Here is a 13,264-nt window from a genome sequence, read left to right as displayed (position 1 = left end):
TAAAACCCTCTGGTATTTGTGGGACTTTGGGAAAATAAATTGAGAAAACAAATGAAGTGTCAGGAAACCACCTCCTGTAGAAAACGCCGCGCTCTGAGCCAGCGGGGGCGGAGCGTCTGCCAGCAGGAGAGCTGATTTGGTGGTTATCTGCTTCAGTGGGGGCTAAACCCCTACCTCATACTGCTGACAAAGGCAAAAAATAAAAGCCACTCAGAAAGAAAAAAATCAAGACAGATTAAAGACCTATCTGTTGGATTAAAGAGAAAAAACAAAAAAAGCCACCAAAGACTATGAGAGTCGTAGAGTAAAATCTAGGGGACGCGCGTGTGCTTAGCGTGCATGAGGTCCTGGGTTCAAGCTCTGGTCCCTCCATTTAAAAATAAACAAACAAATCTAATTACCCCCTTAAAAAAACTTTAAAAAAAACCCAGAAAAGTCAGATTGCCATAAAGAAAAGGGGGAAAAAACGACTGATAAATTTGAGCCTTTCAAAACCTAAAACCCTAATAAAGTTACAACAGTGACAGACTGAAAAAGAGTATTTGTGACATTTATAACAGGATGTATACCTGAACATACAGAGCTCCAAAAATTAATTTTCAAAGATAGTACCTGAAACACATTACTTACTAATTTTTTTAACATGTGGATGAAACAAAAAATAGCCCCCAAGGAAAACAGACATGAGCAAGCAGCTGACAGGACGGGAAATAACAATGGTCAAAAAACAGGAAAGATGCTTATTTCTCATAGTTAATCAGGAAAATGGAAACTTAAGAAAAAAATGTTTTGCCCAACAGTCTGGTCACAATTAAAACACTGATAACATCAAGTGCTGGTGAGGGAGGGCGCTGCTGCTGACGGGCTGACAGGCATTTCAGAGGCTGGTTTCTGCGGGAAACTCAGCACTTCCACTGTTTAAAATACGCATATCTTCAACCCAGCAATTCCTCTTGCACAGCCTCAAAAAACACACATGTACAAAGAGGCATTTAAAAGAATGTCAACACTATTGAAAAGGAAACAGGAAATCTCAGTTTCCATAAAGAAAAGACGGCTAAGCAGACCAGACCCATACTCTGCGTCCCACGCAGCTACCAGTAATGAGACTGCGTCTGCTGAAGTGAGGTCAAGATGTCTGCAAGCAAAAATGAGGTTGCAGAACAGAACGTACGTGAGATGCCACTTACGTTTTTAAGGAAGACAGGAACCTGTGCTTTACATGCTACTGCAGGAGGAAAGGCAGGTCGGAGGGGACAGTCACCGCACCAGGATGTGCTCAGGTCTCATCCGCGTCATTTCCACCAGCTCCTTCCCCCTTCCCACCGAGAAGTCTCAGCGGGGCTGTCAGCCGACACAGTGACCACACAGGGCGCCGTCCACCGGTATTTCCTCTCCCTTTTTCCCTGTCTGCTCTGCCTCACAGATCATTTCATGGTTCACGTTCCTAAAGCAAAGAGCAAGTACTTATTAAACATTTGCCAGCACGTGCACACCTGGGACTCGGTCAGGAAAGGAAAGCTTCGGGAAAGCGTCTTCTTGTAACGAAAGGCACTGATGGACACAGAGCAACGGGAAACAAGAACCAGGCAACAGGCCGTTCGCAGCTGTTCGGGGCTTCTCGGCGCCTGAGAGAGACACCAAAGGCCGTCCACACTGGCTTCGCCCTGCTTTTCTGACCCACCACTTCCTCCCACCCCAAGTCTCCAAATCGGCCGGCCTCACCGTGCACCCCAACTCTGTTCAGAGACCCCTCCCTTCTTCCTGATTCTTGCTTCCTTTAAAAATACAAAGTGGTCGTTTCTGGGTAGAGGTTCAGTTTTGCAAAATGAAGCGTTCTGGAAACCGGCAGCACAACAGCGTGAACATACCCAGCCCCGCTGCGCCGCGCGCCTGAAAACGGCGAAGAGGGTCCGCTTCACATCATGTGTCTTTTACTGCAATTTTGAAAAAAGAAATTAGATGAGATCTACCTTAAAAAACAGAAGACGCCGGTCACCCAGTCACACTCCCCCTGCGTCTCCCGTGACCAGCCCCTCTCCTCTGAACCCCCAGGCTCACGGATCTTTCCGACGCTGGCCCCGACACCTGACAACGGCCCGTCCGGCTCCTCGTTTGGCTGCGAGCATCTTACTGGCGCTCAGTAAGCATCTGCTGTAAAACGACGGCCTCAGAAGCAGAACCAATGTACAAAGAAAATGATTAACCACGGTAACTGCTTTAATGTTAAAAATATTTATTTTTCTAAAAGATTACACAAAAATCGGGAAGAAATAGAAGGTTGTCAACTAGCCTATGTCAAAATCTGAGCTGAGGAAGGACAAGAGCTGCCTGAAGACACTGGCGGCTGCAGCAAGCCGCAAAGGCCGGCGACCTGGCCGGCGGGGACAGCGGGCCGGGGGCCGGGGGCCAGCGCCCCTCCTCCTGGGACAGTGGGCGGGCTCACTCCTTAGACATGTTCTTGATGGCCTTGTGCTCCTTCATGGCCTTTTCCCAGTCACTGCCGTTGAACTCCTCAACGACCACGCTCCGCACGGTGCCCTCGTCCAGGCAGTGGGGGGCGATTCCTGCAGGGGTGGCACAGAGAAAGCGCCCCGGCAGGAGTGAGACCGGGCGCAGACAGGCTCTGGGACAAACCCACGCCTGCCAGTGACCTGCCAGCGTCCTGCCAGTGTCCATGCGAACCAGGCTCTCTGAGTGACCCTCTGGCCCCTCCATCTCTCACACGGGGGTCCGGCTTCCTGGACCAGGTATGGCCACGGCCGACATCACTCAAACCACACTGGGAGCACAAAAGAGCAGGACTCAAGCCTGGAGCCATCACTGGCGGGCAGCCTGAAGAATTCACTGGCCTTTCTCAGGGCGCAGACGGGTAACTCCCTGGACACTAGCTACTCTCATTTATGCAGATTTTACTCCCCAAATGCCGTTCCTGAGTCTTGGGTCGGCAGGGAGGACTCTCCACATGACAGATGAGGATGCACAGGAGCTGCAGGGTGGTGTCACAACCACCCCCACCCTCCACGGGCTCAGGGCGCCGCAGTGGCTGCAGGTCTGGAGGCTTCGTCTGCGCAGGGAGTGAGACTCCAGGAACACCTTCCACCGCGACTCCCTCCGACTCACACCGCAGCTGGGGTCAGGCGGCCTAAGGGCTGTTCCTCACCATCCGAGAGGACCTGAAGGGAGCCCTGGGCTCTCCAGTCTGTGTTCTGAACAATCTGGCCTCCTACACTCCCTTGTGCCCCCAGGCCTCACCTCTCCTGCCCCTCTCCACCCGCAGCATCAGCCCAGCCGCACCAGCATGATCTCTGAGGGCCAGGGCCAGCTCATGGCCCATCGTTCGAAAAGAGGGCCCTGTTCCTCTAAAATAGGCCTGTGAGGGGGCCCAGCTGGCTGGGCAGGAGCCAGTGCCACCTTCCCCACCACATCTCAGCCCTGGCAGGCGGGCGGCGCAGGGCACGGTGCGCACGTACCGAAGCCTCCGGGGTTGGAGCGGGGGGAGTAGAAGCTCTGGACGCCGCATCTCTTACAGAAGGTGTGCTGCGCCTTGTGGGTGTTGAACGTGTACGTGGTGATGCTGTCGGCTCCCTGGGGGAGATGGACAAAGAGGCTCTGCTGTCATTTCAGAAACACAAAGCTCTCTTGCCAGGCTCTCGGGATCACGAGCACATCCAACCTGAGAACAGGCCCGACTGCACGGCCCGGACACACATGGGTCTGGAGGGTGACAGCTCAGGGCCCCTCAGGCCGGCTGCACACACCACCCTTGGCCTCAAGCTCTCCTGTCTCCCCGGCCTGAGCGGGGGGATGTCAACCGAGGGGCTGGCCCCCAGTGTCCCCAGACAGCCTGCTCAAGGCCTCGAGAACACACTGGCTGGACGCGAACTCATCCACAAAGAACCAACTGGGAAAGGATCCCACCAGGCATCACAGACAGGGGGCTACTGTCCTTAACGGACAATTCGAATAGGGAAAACGGATCTCTCTCACCGAGGACGTGATATTCACTCTCATGAACTGCACTGAGGTATTTTTCACTGTCAGGGGCAAACATTACAGTTACCTACCTCAGCACTGAGTGGGCGGAGAAACACGCATTCTCGTGTGTAAGTCGTGGGAATGTAAATTCATAAGATTTGGGAACATCCACCAAAATTTAAAAAGTGCACATATTCTTTCACACATCAACTCCACGTCTAGAAATGTGCTCTACAATTAAAATTCCATAGTTTATCCAATGACGTGTATACGTAGATGTTAAGACGCCATCTGAAAAGGCTGAACACTAACAATCACAGGCCTAAATGGAGCCCCCGCAAGTTCTGGAAAGAATGAGGCAGCGCTACTTACAAACACTAATGAGACAATCCCTGGGGTCACAAAACCAAGTGAAAAAGCAAGGCTTAAACAGCCTGTGCAGCATGCTGCCACTCCTGACTTTAAACAGCATGTATCCTGGCACGTGCATTTAAAGAAATAACCAAGATCCACCTTGGGGAGACACGGGGTGGATGGTCTCCCGAGCCCCACCCCAGGGGAACAGCCCTCAGAGCTCCGAGCTGCGTGGAAAACCGCTCCGAGGGGCCTCTCCTCCCCCCGCAACCAGCACAGCACAGAGAGCAGCCAAGTGGGCCCAAACCACCCAGAGTTAGCTGTCTGCACACTTTTCCCCAAGAAACGGTCAGGAGGCACAAGGAGCCGACCACCCTCCAGCCCCGGGACACTGCTCAGCTCCTTGGAATGTACTGAGCATGTGCCCCCTGCACCGCGCATGCCCAAGGCCCGAAACGCTCTTCCTACCAAGACCCCACACACATCCATCGCTGAAACCTACAGGTCCCCAGGGGGGCCTTCCTAACCCATCCGACCCAGCCCCACAGCCATCCTCCATTACGCGGCCCGCCTTCACTCTCTACACAGCGCTTCCGGCCCTTTCCTCACCCATCTGTCTCCCTCCATGAGACAGAAGCTCCCAGAGGACAAGGGCCTTGTCTGTGATGTCACCTGCAGGGTTTCGGCTGAACAGTGCCCAACACACAGCAGGTGCCCCATAAACACTGCTGAATCAAGGAGTGAGTTCTGAACTTAATTTAAAAGAACAGAAAATTGCTCCTTCAAAAGGCCGGGCCAAAGAAGAGGACAGAGCTCTGGGGCACCGGGGAAATGACTGATAAGCAGGCCCATGGAAGGGAAAAAAAAAAGAGAAATTCAATTCCAAGACTGACAGCCAACGGCCACACCCAGTGTCTTCAGGAACCACCTGCACGGGTGCTCGGGGCCACAGCCTCCAGCGGGCATTCTTCTGGGTTCACAAGAAAGACAGGAGGTCCGCTGCCTACCTGCCCCTGCCGGACACGCAAGCAAAATCTCAAAGGCAGACGAGGAACAGGAGACAACCTGGCCCAAAGCGCCTGGGACTAAATCTCAGTTAGCCTCTCCTCCCTGCATGTCCACTCGATGCCAAAGCCACGAGGCTGGTCAGACGTGACCAGAGGCGGCTCCAGGAGGTCCTCCTGAGCTAGTGCAGGACGCCACCACAGACCGACCGCTGCGCTGGAGCAGAGAGGAGCCCGGGCCAGCCCACCGAGCAGGGTGCCCGCCTTGTTCAGCGGCGTGTATTCCTCCATCAGAGAGTTCACTTCTAACATAACTGACGCAGAGATAGAATTTCTAAACTGTCAAAGATTTATATACAGGGAGACAGCATCGTTTGTAACTGAAAAAAAAAATTGCACTCAACCTGGAAGTTCAAATGTAGAAAACTGCCTGTGGTACATTCGTACAACAAAACATGCGGGGGGAGCGTACAGCGCAGGGGCAGAGTGCGCGCTTAGCATGCACGAGGTCCTGGGTTCGGTCCCCAGTCCCTCCATCAAAATAAATAAACCTAATTACCGCCCCCACAAAAAGAAACCAAAAGCAAAAAAGCAAAACAAAATATGCTGCAAACACAGGCATAATCATTTAAGTAAACCAAGAAATGGCAGTCGGGGAGGAAGAGGTGGGGGCTGAGGGACTGTGGAGGGAGACCTCACTGCATATGCATCTCTGCACCTTTCACATTTTGTACCAAGCACCAAAATTTCCCCCAAATAAGAAAGTTAAAAATTTTTAATCATTTCTTTTTCACTGGGAAATGATAAAAAGGCAATTATACAACAGCGAAAAAGGTAAAATTCTGCTTTAGTAGAAACACGTGTGATACATTCAGATGTGCTCACCTGTGCACGAGATACTACGTGAGGACACACCCCAGCGCAGCAGCGGCTGCCTCTGGCTGAGAGGGTCTGGGTGAGCTTATTTAGTTTTTGATTCTCTGTTTGTACATGTTTCCACCATAATATCAAACATGCATCCAAAATGTAAAGGAGAAAGATAACATAACCTTTTAAAAATAAGCCTGAAACCTGGGTGACGAGGGAAAGTAAAGCTCCCGGGGGCCCCCAACGGCTCCCCACCCTCTTGCAGGCCAGGCCCCGCCCCCGCCCCCGCCCCAGCACCCACCTTCAGGAGCTTGAAGCGAGAGGCAGGGACGATGAAGTGTTTGTTCTGCTTCTTCTTGCAAATGCTGCAGCTACAGAAAGACAAGAGCAGACCCCAGACCGTGACAACCATCTGCACCGCTGAGAGCCCGGGGACCTACCTGCCACGTCCCGACAGCCAGCTGACCCCCGGGGAAGTCCCTCTGAGCGCCATCCAGGGGAGGGCAGCTCGGGCAGGTGGGCTGACCGCCTAGGCCTCTGCCCCACTGGTTTTCCCCTCAGAAAAGCAGGACCAGGAGAACCACACTCCAGCCCGGTCCACGACAGCGCAGGGAACTGCTGGATCCTGGGACACTTAGAAAACAAGCATCAGGCAGAGCCACGATCCACTGCCTCTGCGGGAGCCTCACCAGAAGTGGACGGGGGGGCTAGGGTCCCTCCTTCCTCATCTGCACACCACAGAAAGCCCAGCTCCCTGTCAAACAGGCCTCAGAATTACATCTTAGACTTAAATCTAGGTCCTTTCTTTTCAGTCCACCTTGTAAAAAGTCCTAATTGCATACAGACTCCTCTAAAAAATTACTCCACAGTGCTGCTCTTCAGTCTGGACTGCACTGTCAGTCGCCCGGTCAGTTCCCTCCTGGAGGAATTCCATGGTATTTATTATCACATAGAATTCAGGTGCCACACCACCTCAGGGCAGAAAGGACTGGATACTCTTGAGTAACTAGTTCCATGCCAAGTGTGGGCCCCCAAGTCAGAGCCTGCAGTCCCTGTCCCATCACAGCAGCCAGGCAGGGCTGGCAGCAGGCCCCACAGACCCTGGGAGCATCACCCGCCCCACCTGGAGGAACGGGCCCAGGTGGCGGGGAAAGCGGTGAGCTTCCAGGTGGACATGCCCTCACCTCACCAACTCCGGACTCCCGAGGACTCTGCCTGAGGCTTTTCATCAGCGCCCAGCCAGACGGTCTCCAGGTAACCACTCCCCACCCCAACCCGTGGCACTTGTCTGTGGGGAACACTGCCAGGCACAAGTCGAGGGCCGCTCCGTGTCCCCTGGGGCTGTGCTGTGCTGCAGGACCGAGCTGTGTCTGTTATTTTTAGCCTCCCCATCTCTAAAACAAATGTTATTATTGAAAACATCTAGCACGTACAAAAAGAAAAAGAACAGAACACGAACCCTTACATACCCATCACCCGACTCTGCCAATTACCGGATGTCACCAGTGTTGCTTCACCTGTACCCAGACTGCCCAGGCAATGCTGAGGCGCCCTCGCCCTTTAACCCTTACGTCCCTGTAAGCCAGCTGCGAAGAGGAAACACTCACTTGCAGTCAAAGATGTGCAGGTCTGCCGAGGCCCAAACTTCAAATCGAACCGCTCCACAGTGGCAGCCTCCAGTGTGTTTCACCAGGCCCTGGTATTCGCTGAATGGAACAAAAATAGGGAAGGTAAGGGTCATCTTAGTCTGAAGAGCCAGGCCATTGTTGAAAGAAAGAAGCAAGATAGGACAGAAGTCTTTACAAGACAACCAGACCCATTTCTGCTTTTGAGGAGGGACCATAAGGATTCGGCACCTTCTTTGCCCATGAGCTCTGCTTTCCATTTCTTCTATTTTGTTAAATCTCAGAGTAAGGCATTCCAAAAGCATGGGAAAGGGGAACTGAGTGGAGGATCCTAATCCAGCCACCTGAACACTTTTATTTATATGGCAGATACTAAGATTTTTTTAGCAGTTAGGCACCAGGGAGAGCGCAGTGAACAGGACACAGCTGTCTGGCTCCCGGCCTTACAGACCTGACGCAGCCATCAAACAAATTAAACCCAAGAATATTTACGTGATCGGGATAAAGCTCGTACAGGCTGCTGTGAATAAACCGAGTCTGGTGGCTCGGAAGAGCCTTCTGAGAAAGTTAACAAAAGGCTCCCCTCTGGTATCTCGCATATACGTGACTTTACAGAGCTATCTATACATTACGGAAAATTTTAATCCTCTTAGAACTTACTGTATGTGAGTCAGGCCCTTAACTGAACATTATTAAGACTTGATAAATATCATCAAGCTGCCTTCCCAAAGGGCTGAACACTCTTGTCAGTAATGAACGAGAAAACATTCCACTGAAACTTCTCAAGCAATAATTGCAGGAACACTAGCTTGCTACAGTTTTAATTTGCATTTATTTGGTTATTAAGACTGAATATTTCTTCATGTTTCTGTACAAGCTGAAGCCGTTAATATGATGTCTGTTAAATTTTTTCTGCATACACAAATAATGAACCGTGTGAAAAATTCACAGTACATTTGATAGTTAAAAATGAAAGTCTCCTAACTCCCAAAGGAATCCACAGTTAATTATTTGCTAACGTTCCTGCAGAGTTTTTTCCATACAATAATGTTTTAACAATAACTTGAAGAGTTATATGTATTTTTTAATTTAGTGGGTTTTGGTTTTTCAACAAATATATGTAACTCGCACCAATCTGATAGGTTTAAAAAAACTTTATGTCAACATTTAAAAATCTTTTTCTTGACCACTTGCCAGTTTGTTTTAAAGTAAAAGTTTACTTCAAATTTGAGTTTCACGTTTCTGAGATCTTTCTACCTCCGACACCAAGCAGGAGGGGCGCAACTTAGGGGCTGAAAATGTGGCATGAGGCACATAAAAGCTGCTCAGCCAAGATGAAAAACCAGAAAGTGAACCACACGGAAAACCAAATATTCCACCTCTGAGAAGACGCACCCTAACGGAGAGAATTTCTTACGGGACAAGAACAGAGACATTCTGTTCAAGAAAAGGAGTAATCTTCAGGTTGTTATGCAACTGTTAGGCTGTTTTGGTTTTTCTAGCGTAAGATGATGGATCCTGAGGCAGAAAGGGCGCCCCAACACTCCGCCGCCGCACGACTGTTCCGAGGGCTCGGCCCTGCCCGGACCCCCACCCCGAGGGCCTCGCCCCCGTCCCGCCCCCGCGCGGGCCCGGCGGGTCCGCACCCCCATCGGGTCCGCCCCCCCCGCCCCCGGCGTCCGCGCCCCGCCGCCCGGCCCCGCGCAGCCAGCGCGCCAACAATAACGGGGTCCGGCCCCCGGCGGCCCCCCGCTCGCCGGCCCCCGCGCCCCCGCCCGCCGCTCCCCGACACACGTGCGCACACACAAAGCGGCCCGAGGACGTGGCCGCCCGCGAGGGCCTTTGTCCGGCCGGCCGCGCAGCCGCCCGCGGGAGCCGTTACGGGCCCGCGCCGGCCCGCGCCCGCGGCCGCGCCGCACTCACTAGGTGTCCAGCAGCAGCTTGGCGGCGCCCTCGAAGCTCAGCCTCTGCCGCTTCTGGAACGTCTCCCAGCGCTCCCGCTGCTCGCCCAGGTCCAGCTCGGACGCCGAGGGCGCCGCGGGCGCGGGCGGGGGCAGCGGCGGCTCCGGCGGCGGCTCCCCGGGGCCCGCCTCCTGCGCCCGCGGCGACGAGGGCGACTGCCGCTTGGCCGACGGCTGCCTCGCCGCCGCCCGGCCCCCGCCCCCGGCCTGGCCCGCGGGCCGCCGTGCGCGACCGGTGCCGGAGGCCGAGGCGGCGACCGCGGGGGCCCTGGAGGATCCTGACCGGTTCTGCCCGCGTGGCTTGGCCGCCGCGCCGCTCCTCGCCCGCCGCATGGCTCCCGCAGCCTGGCGCGCAGGCCTTGCCGCTGCGCGTCCCCGCGGCGCCCCCGCGCGTCTCCGCGGCGCGCGCCCGCTGCCCCACCGGCCCAGGGGGCGCTGCGCCCGCCCGCCGCGGCCCGACCCCAGCCCAGCTCCGCACCTGACCGGGGGCCCCGCGCACCGCGCCGACACCCGCCAGCCGGCCCGCCCGCCCGAGCTGCAGGCCCCGCGGGACCGCGCCTCGGGCCTCCGCTGCCGACGCCCGAGCCTACTTGCACCTGCCCTGGCGCCGCCGTGCCCTCTGCACCCCGAGGGCTCCTTCCTACCTTCCTGAGTCCTGGGTCCCCCTGAACCCGCAGCCGCATCCAAGCAGCCGGCCTGGGGCACCTGCACCTCCAAGACCGGGACCGACCTGGCGGGAGTGCGCCCGCGTGAGCTAACGTGCGTAACCGGCCAGGCACCTGTATCTGCCGGGCAAACAGCAGCTGCAATCAGAGGTCTTAGACGTGGCCTTTCCTGCGGGATGACAAAACAGCGTCTCCAGGATATCGATGGTCCACAGATCTTTTAAATGTAATGAACGAATGAACTCCGCACAGCACAGCACCAAAGGTTAAAGACAAAATCAAGAGAACCACTGATGGAACCCAAATATTTTCCAAACCATTTTTGTTGCTCTCTTTTATTCATATCTTCAAAGAAATAACATTTTCTTTTACTCATTTTTCTACTTTTTTGTTTTCTACTTCCTTAATTTCAACTTTCCTGTATTCTGTTTTTATCGTATTGTGAGTTTAATAGTTTATGGAATTAAATACATAGTTCCTTTTTTCAGTATTTTCAGTAATAAAGTACTAACAACAGTAAATTTTCCTCTGAGTATAGCTTTAGCTGTATGCATTAGGGTGTCACTCGACGTATAGTTTACAGACAGCAAAATGCACATATCTGAAATATACAGTTTCTGTAACCACCACCAATTCAAATACAGAACATTTCCAGCATTCCAGAGAGTTTGTCTCAGGTGGAAGAAAACAGAGGGGACCACCATTCTGACTTCCGTCACCATAGGTTAGTTTTATCTATTCTTAAACACTGTTTAAAAACAGCAAGTACTCTTTTTTTAAGTCCGACATCTTTCACTCATATTTGAGAATCACTTGTGTTGTTCTGTGTATCATGCTTTTTTTGTTGTGTAGTATTTGATTCACGAACATACAATTTATTCTCCTGTCGATGGACATTTGGGTTGTTTACAGTTCGGGGGCAATTATGCATGAAGCTGCTAATTACATTTGTGTACTCATTTGTCTTTTTGTGAACTGATTTCCATATACACATAGGAGTGGAATTGTCAGGTCATAGATTAGCAGTATGTTTTTATAAGATCTGCAAAACAGCTTTCCAAAGTGCCTCTACCACTTTATGCTCCACCAGCAACATGAGAGTCACAAGTGTGCCACACCCTCACAACACCTGGTACTGTCAGTCTTTTTAAATTTAGCCTCTCTGGTGGGTGTGCAGTGATCTCTCTTTGTGGTTAATTCCTGCATGTCTTTAACAGGTAGTGATGCTGAAGCACCTTACTGACCATTTGGATGTCTTCTTTGTAAAGTGCCTGTTGACAGGCACTAAATTGGCTTGTTTGATGTATAGGACTTCCTTATGTCTGGGTGTGAGTTCTCTGCCAGACATACATATTTAAGACATATTCTCCCAGTCATGGCTTTCCTTTTCACTTCAATATCTTTTGATGAGTGGAAATTTTTAATTTTGATACGGTATTTTCTTCTGAGAAAATTCATCTTGTGAATTATTTTGTGGTTAGTGTTTTTCATGTCATGTTTAAAAAAAAATAGTGCCTACCCTAAAGGTCATGAAGATTTTCTCTTATCTTTTCTTCTAGAAGCTTTACAGTTTGCGCTTTCATACTTCAGTCTATGATCCGACTCATTTATTTTGCATATAGTGTGAGGTAGAGGCCAGGTTCTTTTTTTTTCCCTCCGTATTGATATCCTGTGGTCTGTCTCAATCCTCTGTTCTGTTCCATTGATCTACTTACTTATCCTTACAACAAAACCATTCTGTCTTAATTACTTTGCTTAATTACTTAATCTTGGGATCAGAGTAAGTCCTCCAGATTTGTTCTTCTTCAAAGCCAATTGTCTTGGCTTTTCTAAGTCCTACTTATTTCCATAGAAAGTATAGAATCAGCTGTTAATTTCTACAAAAAAGTCTGTTATGCTTTCTATGTTATCAACCATATTCCTGTGAAAATCCCTCAGTTCCTCCAATTTAATATTCCTAACTTCATTCCTTTAATTTTCATTATTTTACTACTACTATTCTGAGAGCTAGAGCAACTAATATTTTTCATATTATTCTGGTTACTCCTTGATTGAATCAAGTCAATTCATTCCTAGAGTCAGACTATTCCAAGAATATACCTTTTTAATCATCTTCTTTGGTTTTGGGTGTGCAATAACTTTTTCTCCACCTCGACTTAATGGTATAATGTCTTTAAAATAAAATTCTAGTTCATGTTTTTCATTTTTTTGTTGTTATATTCATTCACTTATTTTACTTTTTATTTCTGTGAAAAATGTCCTGGGTGATTTGATAGGGATCGCATTAAATATGTAGATTGCTTTGAGTAGTATGGCCATTTTAACAATATTAATTCTTCCAATCCAAGAGCATGGGATATCTTTCCATTTCTTTAAATCATCTTTAATTTATCAATGTTTCATAGTTCTCAGCATATAAGTCTTTCACCTCCTGGTCAGGCTTGTTCCTAAGTATTTTTTTAATGTGACTGTTTTAAATTCCATATATAAGTGATAATATACAGTATTTGTCTCTCTTTGCCTGGCTTATTTCACTGGTATAATACCCTCAAGGTCCATCTATGTTGTTGCAATTGGCGAAATTTCATTTTTTATGGCTGAGTTGTATTCCACTGTAAATATACACCATATCTTCTCTATCCATTTATCTATTGATGGGCACTTAGGTTGCTTCCATATCTTGGCTCTCATAAGTAGCGCTGATATGAACATTGGGATGCATGTGTATTTTCAAATTAGTGTTTTGTGGGGTTTTTTTGGATACATATCCAGAAGTAGAATTGGGGAATCATATTGTAATTCTATTTTTA

General features: G+C 50.5%; 1 protein-coding gene across 1 annotated transcript; it reads right to left on the bottom strand.

Annotated features, from left to right (window-relative positions):
• Positions 1-2,216: 2,216 nt before the first annotated feature.
• CENPV (centromere protein V) lies at positions 2,217-10,187 on the bottom strand. The gene is made up of 5 exons (XM_072938456.1): positions 9,752-10,187; positions 7,811-7,909; positions 6,505-6,574; positions 3,474-3,588; positions 2,217-2,567 (listed from the first exon to the last, which is right to left on the bottom strand). Exons 1-5 carry the CDS (start codon positions 10,120-10,122, stop codon positions 2,443-2,445), a joined length of 780 nt encoding a protein of 259 aa, XP_072794557.1. The 5' UTR covers positions 10,123-10,187; the 3' UTR covers positions 2,217-2,442.
• Positions 10,188-13,264: the final 3,077 nt, after the last annotated feature.

This window comes from Vicugna pacos, chromosome 16 (assembly GCF_048564905.1).
Source record: "Vicugna pacos chromosome 16, VicPac4, whole genome shotgun sequence".
NCBI classification, from domain to species: Eukaryota; Metazoa; Chordata; class Mammalia; order Artiodactyla; family Camelidae; genus Vicugna; species Vicugna pacos.
Note: the sequence above shows the minus strand (reverse complement) of the source record. Positions and strands in the feature narration are given on the sequence as shown.